The following is a 13,792-nucleotide window of genomic DNA, read 5'->3' on the forward strand; positions in this document are numbered from 1 at the left end:
ACTAGCATATCGCCTGTTTATTCTAGTTGTTTTATTATCCGAGTGGACGTTTCACTTTTTCTTTAAATATTACAGATAATCCTTCAATTGGCATCCGTTTAATGACACTGCTGTAAAGACTGAATCTATCCAAATGATCCTAGCACAGTGCGATGTAGTATTATGTTCGACAAGAAAGCACTTCTGAAATTTATTGAACCTGCTATGTTGTCTTAATATATGATGCCTTTCGGCAATTGACCATTTAATGACTGAAAAGGCATAGTACAAAGTTACAACACTCACCTTTCACGTGATCATTACTCTCTCGCTCCCTCCTAGACCGTTTCCTGATTAGTTTGATAATACCTTTATATTCACTTGAAAGGATAAATACAAAGTATGCCATGAGTGAATATAAATAACGAAAACTAAAATTCTCATAAGGATCTTGGATAAACGATATATGACATGTACAGTACAATTATTACTTATTTTATAGGTAACCACACAATGTTAGAAACGTTTTCCTTCCGCCACCTTCTACCGAGGACGCTGGACACATATTGCCGTTACTATGGCAGCCTAACTACTCCTCCTTGCTATGAAAGTGTCAACTGGTTCATATTCCATGAAATGATAGAGATTTCTGAACAACAGGTAACTATAAAACACGACTTAAAGAAATGTACAAGTTGTTTAGTTGCTGTTGGTTTTCTCTTCTTTCGTCAATGTTTCAAATTTTCATTACTAAATAAAACTGATATTTCTGGTTGAAAACACACAATATTATTCCTGGAGCTAAGCGCCTTATAAGGACACAACGATGTAATCGTTGCGCGGTGATCTGGGCTGGTATATAAAGAGCGACCCTTGGATAGCGAATCCTACTTACTACCAGCTGAGCTACTGCGGCTTTCTTATATATGTATGTATGTATGTATATATGCATGTATGTATGTATGTATGTATGTATGTATGTATGTATGTATGTATGCCTGTATTTGTGTATGTATGTATGTATGGATAGATGGAGATATGGAAGGATGGATGCAATCACTTACGTACGTATAAATGTATGTATGTATGTATGCATGTATCTTTGTATGTATGCGTGCGTGCGTGCGTGCGTGCGTGCATGGATGGATGGATTGATAAATGGATGGATGCATATATGAATGTATCTATGTATGAATGGTTTGATGGCTGGATACATATGCAAGTAGTTCATTTATGATATTTTCCCATATAGTCAATCACTTTTGGGAAGCAACATCTATATGATAGATAAGTAAATACGATCATTAGAAAAATTAGTAATAGAGTTTTATTTGAAATTTAACATACAAAGGAGACTTTGAGATGTGCTTATTTGACATTCATTCTTATACGAAGTTCGTAAGATGTGAGCATAACTTTCTTTTCAGTTAAATGCGTTCAGGTACATCCATCAGAATTTTGCGAACCAAACAAACAGATATATATTTGATGACTTCCGCCCCACTCAGCCGCTTAATCAAAGAATCGTTTCCTGCAGCATAAATGTGCAGACAAGATGAAACCATAGAGCAGACACAAGGATTCCACCAGTACATTTTTTCCCTCAACATTCTCCTCTGTTTCATCTGCAACTTTATTGACGCTTACCCTGTATGTACTGATGAAAAATTTGTTTCTAGCAAATATGATTCAACAATATATGGTTATATTCTCCATTTCGGATCATTCCGGATGAAATCGTGGTTAGAGATTTGCATTGTTGTTGTAGCCATTTCTACACAGATATCTTATCCCAAAAGCATAGATGGCAGCAGAGAATATTTCATAATATAAAGATATATTCTTTATTTTATTTCTCCATTTGAATTTGAATTAGATGCTTTAATATCGGAAACTGCCAAAATTACATGTTGTGATGTATCAACATACAATATTGTGATGTTTTAAACACATGTTTTAATAAATGCTTATATAATGGTTTTAAGCTGAATAGATGTTTGTAATTAATATCGTAGCAAAATATCTGGACCAAGCCGACATTGCCACGATGATTATATACTCGCCAGATAGTGATGACTACTCGATATGATCGGGTACAACCATGATGTTTATCAATGATACGACTAACAATTCCGATTCTGAAAAGTATACGGCAGTTGTTGCTGCTATCGCTGCTTTTGCGTCCGACCGTGCTAATAACACAGCCTTAATCGCTGTTGATAACAAAGCATTTAATGGTGGATTTGGGCAGCGTTGGAGAAAACTTCAAAGATACTCATTACGACTTGGTGTGCTATTCCTAGTTAGGTTTTGTAGATATATTCGCATAGTTATTGTGGGGGACAAATGTACAGTCACATTAATCCGAGAGATCAACTCCAACGATGCAGTTTTGTGTGGTTCATGTGCCTCCGATAGTAGAATTGTGTTATAAAAAAAGTTAACGTTGTGATACCTTTGTTGTCTCATTCGTTGAATAATACTCTTGCGTGTTGTCGTTTGTTCTGTCTGAAAAATTATACAATTCAGGAACATTTTATAATGGCAAATAAGTACTCAACATGATCTTACCTTACGAAAACTTGTGCTAGTGTCGTTTCGAAATACATATCGAGATAATGACCGAACTGCTAGTAAGATTATATTTGACAACTTAGAAATGACTTGACTTTCATTGCTGTTAAACTAGTATCAGAAACATTCTGAAGAAATATTGCTCTAATTAGAGTAGTCAGTTATATTGGACGCGCTTATGACAGTGACAGTCTATTGGTTTACATGGAAGGATATCAAAACGTTGACACTGGTTTGCAAATTTGCCAGTAAGAGACATGACAGTAGTACAGCCACAGGCCATATCGAAATACCATATCGCCTGATGTATCACTCTCAACTCCTCTTAATATACTCAACAGCGCCTTGAGCGATAAATATATAATAAACGCCAAACGCCTTAGTCTGTCTATATGGCAAGTGGCTGTAATACTGCCCTGTCTCTTACTGACATCTTCTGCAGGTTGTGCCTGTAATGGGGAAAACTCTGATCGATAGCAAAATAATAGAATGTAGACTAAGAATATAGATCTTATATCAATAACGTGTGAGGTACATAACTTTTATTCATGTAATTAACATTTGTTAAATGCCACAGTTCCAACAACAAAATAGTAACATTGGATTAACTTGTATAATCTTGCATCATTAAATCTTCATAATTATCATCATTATTAGTGGAACGATTGTCTTTGTCGCAATATGTCGTCTCTGTATGTGTCATCTCTAACGTGACATTAAGATTTACAATGTCTGCATTCTCTGGCTTATGTCACTGCTGCAGCGAGTTTTAAATTTGATTGCTGGATGCAACGAAATCACGACGTTTTGTCATTATACGTCCAGCAAAGTTTCATGTTTGCTTATAAAATATGCTATATGACTGTTGAGTAACAACGTGCATTAGTCCCAGATACTTGTTCCATTCACATAGATACTGAATGACTCCAGCCTTATTTTAGACATACAATTTGCCAGTGGTTACCTTTGTATTAACAAAAGTCATCCCCTGATCCGTTGAAGAATACCATACAAGTTGCAGGATTGAGAAAACCAGCAGGGGAAGTACTTGCCTTTGGGTTGTTTTCATTCGTTTCATTAAAATCAGTTTTTGAAGTAGACAATTTAACAATCGGAATAATATGACGAGCTAATCCTCGAGTATGCATCTTCTCCATGTCCAAAAATTTTGCCCCTTCATTATGTTATTGGGGTTCTCCTTTCACATTCTGTCTAGCCGTCTGCGGTAACACAGCCGTTGATTTAAGTCAAGTAGGTTGTTTCGTTGGGTCTTCAGTGTCCGACAAAAAAAGACATCCATATTACTAATGTCTTTATGTGTAGGATTTGACTAAATATATGTCCAGTCAGTTTCTGACGTTCTGTGATTTTCAGTCACTCTTTTTCGATCTTTGTTCTTCAATATTCTGGAATTGATTCAAAATCTCTCACAACTTTATATGTTTTGATAGATGCAAATATTGTGTTAAGGAATCCATATCTTTTCAAATTCGAGCCATATCTGATAATATATCAGTATAATACGTTTGAGTAACTGCATCATTGATTATATATTGTAATTGTTTGATAAAATCGGTTTTTCTCAAAGGCAACATTCGATTACCGAGATGAACTTGAGCAGAATACCATCCATCTGTTCACTATTCTGGTAATGTTCGAATCGTATGGGTGAATTTTACAACGCGACTGGTTATAGTTCAAGGTTACCTGAATGATCGGTACGTGGATTAAAGCGTTGAATTTTGTCTTTAATCATATTGGCAACATTTAATATTTATCCAGCTTGATCGACTTATAGAGTAGGTCGTACCTCATTCAATATAATTTGTACAGGCGTTTGCATTGAACCAGTAGCACCTCAACAATTGCGATTAAATATTGACCAATGGCTTGAAACAAAAAACATTTTCCATTTAATAAAACATTTGGTATCCAACCATCAGATTGTCGTTTTACTCAATTTCATCCGGATTATATTTTTACACTGGTTTCTATTTCAGTTTGTCCTTGTCAGACTGTGTCTTTCGAACCATATCAACAGGTTTTTTTTTGTTGAAAAATTCGACAAATTGTTTAGTAGCATTTTTTTGAAAAGTTCTTAAATTATTAGATTTTGTTTAGTATATTCTAAATCTTGTTTCTCCTTAGTTACGGCATTTATGACTATTTTCTTGATATTTTCGTATAGTAGTTTCATTAGAAATTCATTTTTCATTCAAAGGAATTTTATACCAGAGAATGCGTAATTCCAAATAAGAGTCAGCCAATTAGTATTTAATATAAGAAAAACAAAAAATAAACTCAATCAATTTTCATTTATATTCATCCCATCTTTAAAATAATAGCATACACTATATTATCCATTAACAATTTCCAGCACGACTGACCACATACTAGTGTTATAATGTAACAGTTCTTGTTGATCATCTAGAGATATATGTGTCGCACAATTCGTGTGCCTTGTGCACAAGCAATACTCAAAATCACCAATATCTCAATTATGGCTCGAAAGAGATCTTTAGATAAATACAACAAAATTTGCGAAATATTACAGTATCTAGTAATTCATTAGTTGATTGTTCAACCTAAGATTTAGTTGTACAAGGAGTCGACATTCTTTATGCAATAGTATTACCAAATTAATGAGCAAAATACATATAATCAGTTCCAAAACACATGATGGGTCAACACTATGGTGAATATTATTTCTTTTAATGACACCATCAGAATCCCAATGTTATTCGTCTCTAGCCCCCACAAAAAAAACAACAAAATAACAGACCTAAACAGATTGTATTAAAGTAATCATTGATAAAATGAAACAATCAAAACATTTAAAATAAATATAATATGTGATTATATATCCCTAATTAGTTTTCTGTATCGGTGAAAAATAACAGCTACATTACTAATTGATGTACTTACCTTTTGAGCCATACATCGACTTGCTAACTTTAAGCTTTCTTGGCTGTTGGCGAAATACTGACATCACCTTTACTTGTGTCGTTTGGATCTGTAATTGCAAAATATCTTTGTTTTGGCTTAAACCGCTTTTCTGTCTGTAAAATCGTATATTCATAAAGAAGCAAGTACTCATGTAATATCAAGCAATGATTATTGTATTGAAACTGATGAACTTTAATAGGCTGTTGAATGCAACGGTGCCAAGTACCTATCTGTCCACGATGTCCGGTACGATATCTTTGCACTTTCTGCTAGCCGTTTCAATGATAGTTAAGTGTTAATAACACTAGCAATCGTAACAACATATTTAATACGTTTTCGTTTCGTCCCGTCTGCTTTCTCTGTACCCAATACACCTCTCATTGGGACACCTGGAGCTGTTCAGACAACTCGTTGTTGAAATATATTTTCAGGCAGATGTCGGTGCAAATCCCTCTGGCGGCAATCGATATTATGCCGTGATTCTTTCTGATAATACTTTGTTGTTGAATGATGCGGGTGGTCGAATAGGGTTCTTGTGCCAATGGAAAATTGATAGAGTTTATCAAAGTCTTTATTAAACCTGTTACATCTATAAAGAATGCCCTATCATGACGTGAAGGCGGCCTTTGTGAAAGTCAGCATGGTAAATAAAGCACGCCATAAAATAAAAAATAAAAAAAGACTGTAAGGTATACTAAAACTTTCCCCAATAAACGTAATTTGAATCCTCACTGTGTGGTTACCCAAACAACTTTATTTCTTAAGCGGCAAGAGTTCTTCGATTAGTTGATGCAACACGAAGACGGCCACAAGGAAATTAACAAGTCTTGATTTTCTCGCGATGATATAGTCATCAAAGTATTTTCGTCGCGTATATATGCCAAATGAATTTGCATCGATGGTACCATGAACAAGCGAAATCGGCATCGCTAACGTGAAGTTTATAACGGGACCAGGTACTCATTGAAATACATTAGTGGTGACACCGAATCGTCTGTTTCATTTTGCCTTGTATAGACTTGCACCACCACGTTAAGGTATTTAGCCCGACTACAAAATAGTCGTTAATCATTTCCGTATTCAACTATAAGATTCAAGATCGGTTGGATGGACCAAGGATCATCCTGTTGTGGAAGCGTTGTGTGCACTTGATCTTTCACCATCACCGCAAACACTTATCGACTTTAGGACCTTCAATATGTCAGTTGATATTTACGGACGTTACTGAACCAGATAGAGCGATAATGCGGATCTGAATAGGATTGCCATCAAAGCTGATTTAACTTAGTTTACCAGTCTTGTTGTTGATGATGTCGACCCTGGTGACATTGTGAGGTTTCTAGGCCGAACGTGTAAACTACAAACATCTAACGTGGACATTCAAAGTATAGTTGTAAGGCTAAAACTCTGGCTGAAATCACTGAAAAAGAGGCAATCAGAGTCACCGTGATGAAGGTTGTTTTTATATGCAAAGATTACATTGATGTAGCTGAGACTGCAGTAAAACAATATATGGATGCACAGATCGCTGGTTATTACGATCTCTGCTCGTAGTAATTTCATGAGGCGCAATTACAGGATTATTAAACAAGTATTTTAAAAACATGATAATAATGCACATGTTCGACTTCTTTTCACTATTGTACGGGATGCTTTTGATTCAACTAAATTAATTATCTTAAAGTAAAGTTAGTCTGGATCGCATTTGTTAAACGGATTCAGAGACCTATGGTGTGTGATGACAATGGTGATCAATAATTTCTTGCGCGCCGACGGGACAGTTGCCCCAGCAGAAAGATGAAAGTGTTTCGAAATTGACCAAACTTGTGTGTTTTTAAATATATTGTTCTTTAATCCGGACAATTCTGCAAATTACATAACGCACCCTTATAACAAGAATTTGGAAACTCATATCTGCCACCAGCGTGTGCTTAATAAATAAACTGCTACTCTATCCATCGGCGCCACCTCCTCCTCCCCGAAAAAAAGAGAGTGAGAGGAATCCATGCATCGATCAATACTATCTTCTGGGCACAAATCAGTTTAAATAGACCTGTATCTTCGATTCAGTCAGACAACCACTAGTATTTAGAATGATGAGAAGCTGTGTGTGGGATTATATTTTTGTAAAAGCCTGCAAATTTCGTTAATTTCAAATAACGTCTATTTCTTTAATACCTACGTTTGAACATTGATCCATAAATTAATCCATTTCTTAAAACTTATGGTTTCTGTACATGCTTAACGGTACTATGCTTGAATTGAAATTAATAGGCCTAACGTGGAAATGACATACATGCAATTTGTTGTTTGGTTCTCTTGTGTCAATGACAGAATTTATATGATAGGAAAGGCCACCAACCAGAGTTGCAATGGCAATGCATTTTCGTAAGAATTACTTTCATGGGATTAGGGAATAAAATTTAAGGATACTTTGATATAACATTGATATTAAATAGCTTCTCCAGTGTTTTGTGCATTTTACCTAGACCACTGACGTTAAATTCAGGAATATCCAACAGTTTTGTACCTTGCCTAACCCTATTTAATGTAAATATATGTATTATGACAACTGTGAGCATTAGATCAAAACATCGTTGCACACAAAGACAAAACAAAGCAGGGGCAGATAAGCTAATATTAAAAGTGCATAACAGGTATGTTATTAATACTCGGGCCTGTTCACCCTGTTTTCACGAGGTGCATTCAAGTCGGGATTATGTCCCCTGCATGTATAAGCTATCATGAGAAAAGTTATCACTTTGAAAACCACGCAAATAACAGGGGCTGTCAATTTTTGAATATGCTTAGTACGTAATAAGATATATTGTATGCATGATGAAAAATAGCCTATCCAATAAAATGGGTTGTTAGAAACTTCGGCAAAAATCGTGTAAAATCAACAACCTAAACATATGATAATCACTTGCGAAGACGCGCACAACCTAACTGTACACTTTCTTAAGACGATGCATCCAGAGGTAACTTCAGTACATAATAATCACCACAAGTGTGCATTTCAACAAGAGAATATTTACAAGGCACATGTGCGCGGTATTAAATGTGGATTGAAGGCCCAATCCCTAAAACCGTACATGATTTAATAAACGTAATATTTCAATTAATATGGCTCTAACTAAATGATTTATTATATTTTTAAAGAAAAACAGAATCCTCTACTACTAATGTTACCCGCTTTGCTACATTCATTGCTAACACTAACACATTTGGTACACGAGAGCAAAATGTTACAGATTTTGTTTTATCAATCAAATCAAGATATCATTCAACTTTTTCAGTCTGTAACAACTATGACCTAAATTTCCAAGAATAAATCAACAAACGTCTAAATATTATCCTTTTAGTCTCCTTCTTATTCCCCTTTTCTGTTCTTTCTTTCAAAATGTTTTTTTTTTGAGCCATATGAATGATTCCTACTACAATTGTAACTTATAATAATACAACGCAAGCATAGTATAATGACCTACTTTTGGGACACTCAAATATTTCATCTTCTGAAATGGATTGGATTTTGACTAATGTTGTTATTAATTTATAGTACAAAAATGTATATTATAATAAATTCAGTGAGTCGCGCTAGCTCCGTTGGTAAAGCGCTGACTATAATCAAAGGGTTGCGAGATTGAAATCTTCTTCGATCATCCCTTGTCGAGCGCCTCGGTGTGTTTTTGGACAGCCCGTGTCGATAGCCTCGATGTGTTCTTGGCTTGTCCGTGTAGACAGCCTCTGTTTGTTCTAGGGAAAGACATTGACATATATTCTCAACATGATATAGCTAAATTAAGTGCTGAAATTGATATTAAAACAAACGAACAATAACTAGAAGTGTCGACCTGCAAATCAAGGACAATGCCGACATTCTACCGTAACAATCAAATAGATATCATTCTTTTTGTTGTACATTTAACATACAGCAGATCGTTTATTTTGCATGATTCTGATATTGTTTTGTGGACTGAATATATTAAATATACGATGAATAATCAAAGGTGAGTAATATAGGGTGTAGTTAAATACATTTATTCTTATTCGTGATGTTTTATTTTTTCATGATACAAATATTTATATGTTCATACTCAGGTAGGAGTTTAATGTATAATGGATTTTGTCCTCTTATTTCTTCAATCGAGCAGTTCTAAAGTCCATTATTTAAAGAAGTGTTGCCACTTTATTGTTGATTTAAACTAATTCCAATAATCACCGGATAAGGTGTAGTTTTCCACACTAGATACTACTTCTTACTAGATGAAATCATTATCGCCAGTTTCATCAATGTCATCAAGAAAGAAGACCGTTATTTAACGTCATACACAGATATGCAAGACAGCATATCAGAACACCTATTTAAAAGCAAATCAAACCTGTGGAAATAGGACCATTTCCTTATCCGCTGCATCTATTCATCTTTCTGTTATCAGAACTCAACCTGAGCTGTTATCTTTGCATCATTGAGTTTCATAAACTAGTATTAAGGAATACAGAAAGTCTACTTTCTCAATCAGCAATTCTCAGCGCGTTCCGATTCGTCAAAGTTCTTTCACACATCCTTCCTTCCTTCCTGTCCGTTTTCGTTTTACTTCCCTGTAACCAATAACAAATAATTAGTACTTAGAGCAATTGCAGTGGTAAATCTAGCTTCAACTGTTTTCATTATCCTTTCCTGCGATCATATCATGTCATATTTTCGGAGCATGTCAATCTATTGAAGTTGAGATTGTTGTAAGTGTTTCCTTGTTTCCTTTTCGTTACCTTCCAAAGCTGTATTTTGGCCGTATATGTCAATGAGGGCCAAAATATTACTGTGGATATTTACATATTTTAAAAAAATATGTAAGTGAACAACTATAATGAAAACGACCTCTCCCACCATAAAATGGATAAGAATATGGAGTTTGTGCTAGTAAAATTTTTTTAACTTGTTCTGTAGTAAAAGTATGATGTTCCGAGTGATGTGAAATATTTGACCCACTTTTCTTCTGCTGAATGTAAGTATTAGTACGTGCATGGTGCCCAGGGCGAAAGCAGTGAGATATAAAGCACTTATGTTATTAAAACAAAAATAAATCAGGATTTTTTTCTATAAAAATACAGATTTTATTTTCTGCAAACGTGTATTAGGTGTTTGAAACACGCTCAAGAAACATAATCATATTGTGCAGTGCCCTAACAGGAGTCAAGATAGACTACATCGAGTTTATTAGACAAGTAAATTCTCAATCCACCTGCACGTGCTGCAAGATAGTCCTGTTTATTTATTTTGGATTGTCCCCAAGTCAATGTGCATGTATCCAAATTTACATTTTGAATAAGTCACTCAATACAGTGGTGATAAATTTAGGAAATAACCCACATCACATGTCTTGCACGTTTTCATATATATATATATATATATATATATATATATATATATAGAGAGAGAGAGAGAGAGAGAGAGAGAGAGAGAGAGAGAGAGAGAGAGAAAGAAAGAGAGCGATATATAGATAGATAGATAGATAGATCTTGATTTTAAATGCAGATGACACATATGATGGCGATAATTTATCTCTGCCATATAATGCAAAAGACAGTGACACAACAATTTTGGTTTGGCTTTTGTGATATGTGCAAAGTAGTTAATATACATGTTCATTGTGGCAGGAGTGTCAAGGAAAAGGATCGGAATCTACCATGCATTGCACATAATCACTGCAGCATAGCGGATTATTATGTTGCCTCAACAGAGATTTTACTTTTATTTCAAACTTTGGTATTGATGATTGAGATAAGTGATTCCTTTTCCAATCTATCATTGATTTTGAATTGCTGATAAATTAAATAAGTTTAAAACAAATTATCAGATTATGTATATAACGAATGTCTGTGAAGGCAGCATTAGCGATGTCTTTGAAAACGATGACAACTATAATGATTTACATTTTGTTCGAGTGAAAGACACAAATCGGGACATTTTGCTCTAATCCTTTGAGCAGATATTTACCGTACATACCCAAGGTATAACAGATTTAATACATTTAAATATAAACCTTTGTGTAAAAATGCTTTGGGATATTATATAAGGCAATGAGTGTCAAAATGTAAAAGAAGAAGTTCTCTTTTGCAACAGATGTTACATCCTCTATTGTGGGATTAAGCCTCAGATAATGCTATGCAACAGAAATATCAGAAAATATAGATGTACATCCAAATTATTCACCTAGAGGCATACATTCGCAGCATAAACTCGGTTAAAATTACGTGGGTGTCAATTGAAACAATCATTAAATGAATAGATAAGAAGAGAGTTGTTCAATCAAGAAATGAGCCAAAGATATTCTGGCAAGTGTTGAAAGGAAACTACTAGACTGAGTTAATTTGAATGAATCAAATGAAACATATATTAACTGGATTGATTATTGCTGTCCTTTTTTAATGGCGAACATAGATGAAAATATTACTGAATAAGAGGGTACTACAAGGAAAGAAAATGCCAATTTTGATCTGAATAAATCAATAACAAATCAATAAATAATTGAAAGCGTTCGCTCATTGAAAAATTAAATTCTAGGCCCGTTCAATGCTCCCGTCACTTGTTACCACTTGAATTTCCCATGGATAGTTTTATTTCATGACGTTCTCTTTTAATACGAAAATCGAAATTAGCGAATTTCCTAAGGGGTAGTCAAAATATATGATACAGAACTAGGAAGGCGCATTAAACGGAAACAGATCAATGGTTCTCCAAAGTATGCCTTTAAGAAAAATTACCCGTGTGTAGAGGATGAGTATCATTTTGTTTGTATATATACTTCTTATACCAGTTTAATTCAGAAAGATCTCGACGAGCTATATTGTATCAGCCCTCCAGTAGATAAATTGACAAATTTGAGTGATGTGCTTGTAAAAAGTATAAATTTCAAAATCTAAATAAGCCTAGTTTGATGAACAGTTTGTGGAGCTCTGTGTATTATACTCTGTTTTTTTTATTATTTTGTTATGTACTATTGACAGATGGCTTAAGGTATGAGTAAACGTTATGCTCTGTTCAATTTTGTCAGGATGTGGAAACAATATCATGCCTGATAACGTTTGTAAGGATATGGTAACACGATGCAGACACCAATCTGTGGGGAAAATGTGCAGACAGGTAACTATGACAAAGGTATATGAATCAGTCATGTGATGTTTGTACAGAAATGACATTTTCCAAACATGTATATGTGGTAAGGATACATAAACAATATGATACATGTTAAAAAGATATACAATCACCATCAATAATTGCAAATTTGATATGTCTGACAATTATCCAGATTGGTAGTGTGGTAAGGATACATCAACATTATCCAAACGAGTAGCTGGGTAGACAGGTATGAATATGCCAACATGACACAGTCGAGTAACGTTGGTAAGCTTCTATCAAATTATCCACACGAGAACACGTAGTGACGCTATGTGATTGTTATTTAGAGCGTAACTCGAGTATGCAGGGTTATTGTCCGAACGTCACTTCAGCCTTATATAGACGGCTGGTTGTTGAAAGGGTATGCCAACATTATTGAGAAGGATGTCAGAAGTGAATTCATGTATACAACATCCAGACGTCAAGTTTTCTAAATAAATATGAACAATATCAAGATGCATTACTGTGATAAGGATATGTTAACATTATGTAGACAAGCAACTGAGCAGAAAAATGAGTACAGAAATTCACAAAATTGGGAAATCTACACGACATTGAATTTACACAAAGTGATGCTTTAAAACCAGTTCCCGTATTCTCTAAAGATTTCAATAGAGAATCTCGACATTGGAATAGGGTCTAACACTTGGCAATCTTAGTTATAACCACCGTGATAATGGTTATGTCAACCTTATCCATTCAGGCAACCTAAAATAAAATGTTGAAATATAATATTCAACAATTTAATTATAATTGCTAAATGCCAAGGATTGTCTTTGATTTGTTTTTTTTTTTTATTTAGCACAGTGTTAATGATGCACATTTTGTTACAAATTTTGAAGCATTGAGCTTGGTCTTGCGTTTCATCCTCAATGCAATTTTGGACATCAGTTAATTCGTATTGAATAAATGGTTCTTTAAACAATTTGATTCAGATAATTAATAAACAACCTTAAGTTTTCTTCTGTGCATTTTTGGACAAATGATCATTTTATATGTTCATTTGTGTTCGTGTCGTTATAATAAAATCATGCTCTTATACAATGCCTGTTATATTATATTTGGTTCTGATGTACATCATAGCATGTATACAAAAGCGCAAATGCGGTACGT

At 34.5% G+C, this 13,792-nt stretch overlaps 1 protein-coding gene across 1 annotated transcript in view; it reads left to right on the top strand.

Moving 5' to 3' along the window:
* Positions 1–4,374, top strand: part of LOC149784299 (uncharacterized) — a 95,158-nt gene extending 90,784 nt beyond the window's left edge. The window contains exons 15-16 of the mRNA XM_089932974.1: positions 482–639; positions 1,407–4,374. Coding sequence (XP_089789100.1) covers positions 482–639; positions 1,407–1,538 — 290 coding nt within the window. The 3' untranslated portion in view covers positions 1,539–4,374. The remainder of the gene's footprint in view (positions 1–481; positions 640–1,406) is intronic.
* Positions 4,375–13,792: the final 9,418 nt, after the last annotated feature.

The sequence above is a fragment of the Sinohyriopsis cumingii genome, chromosome 14, assembly GCF_028554795.1.
Source record: "Sinohyriopsis cumingii isolate HCF-2022 chromosome 14, ASM2855479v2, whole genome shotgun sequence".
NCBI classification, from domain to species: domain Eukaryota; kingdom Metazoa; phylum Mollusca; class Bivalvia; order Unionida; family Unionidae; genus Sinohyriopsis; species Sinohyriopsis cumingii.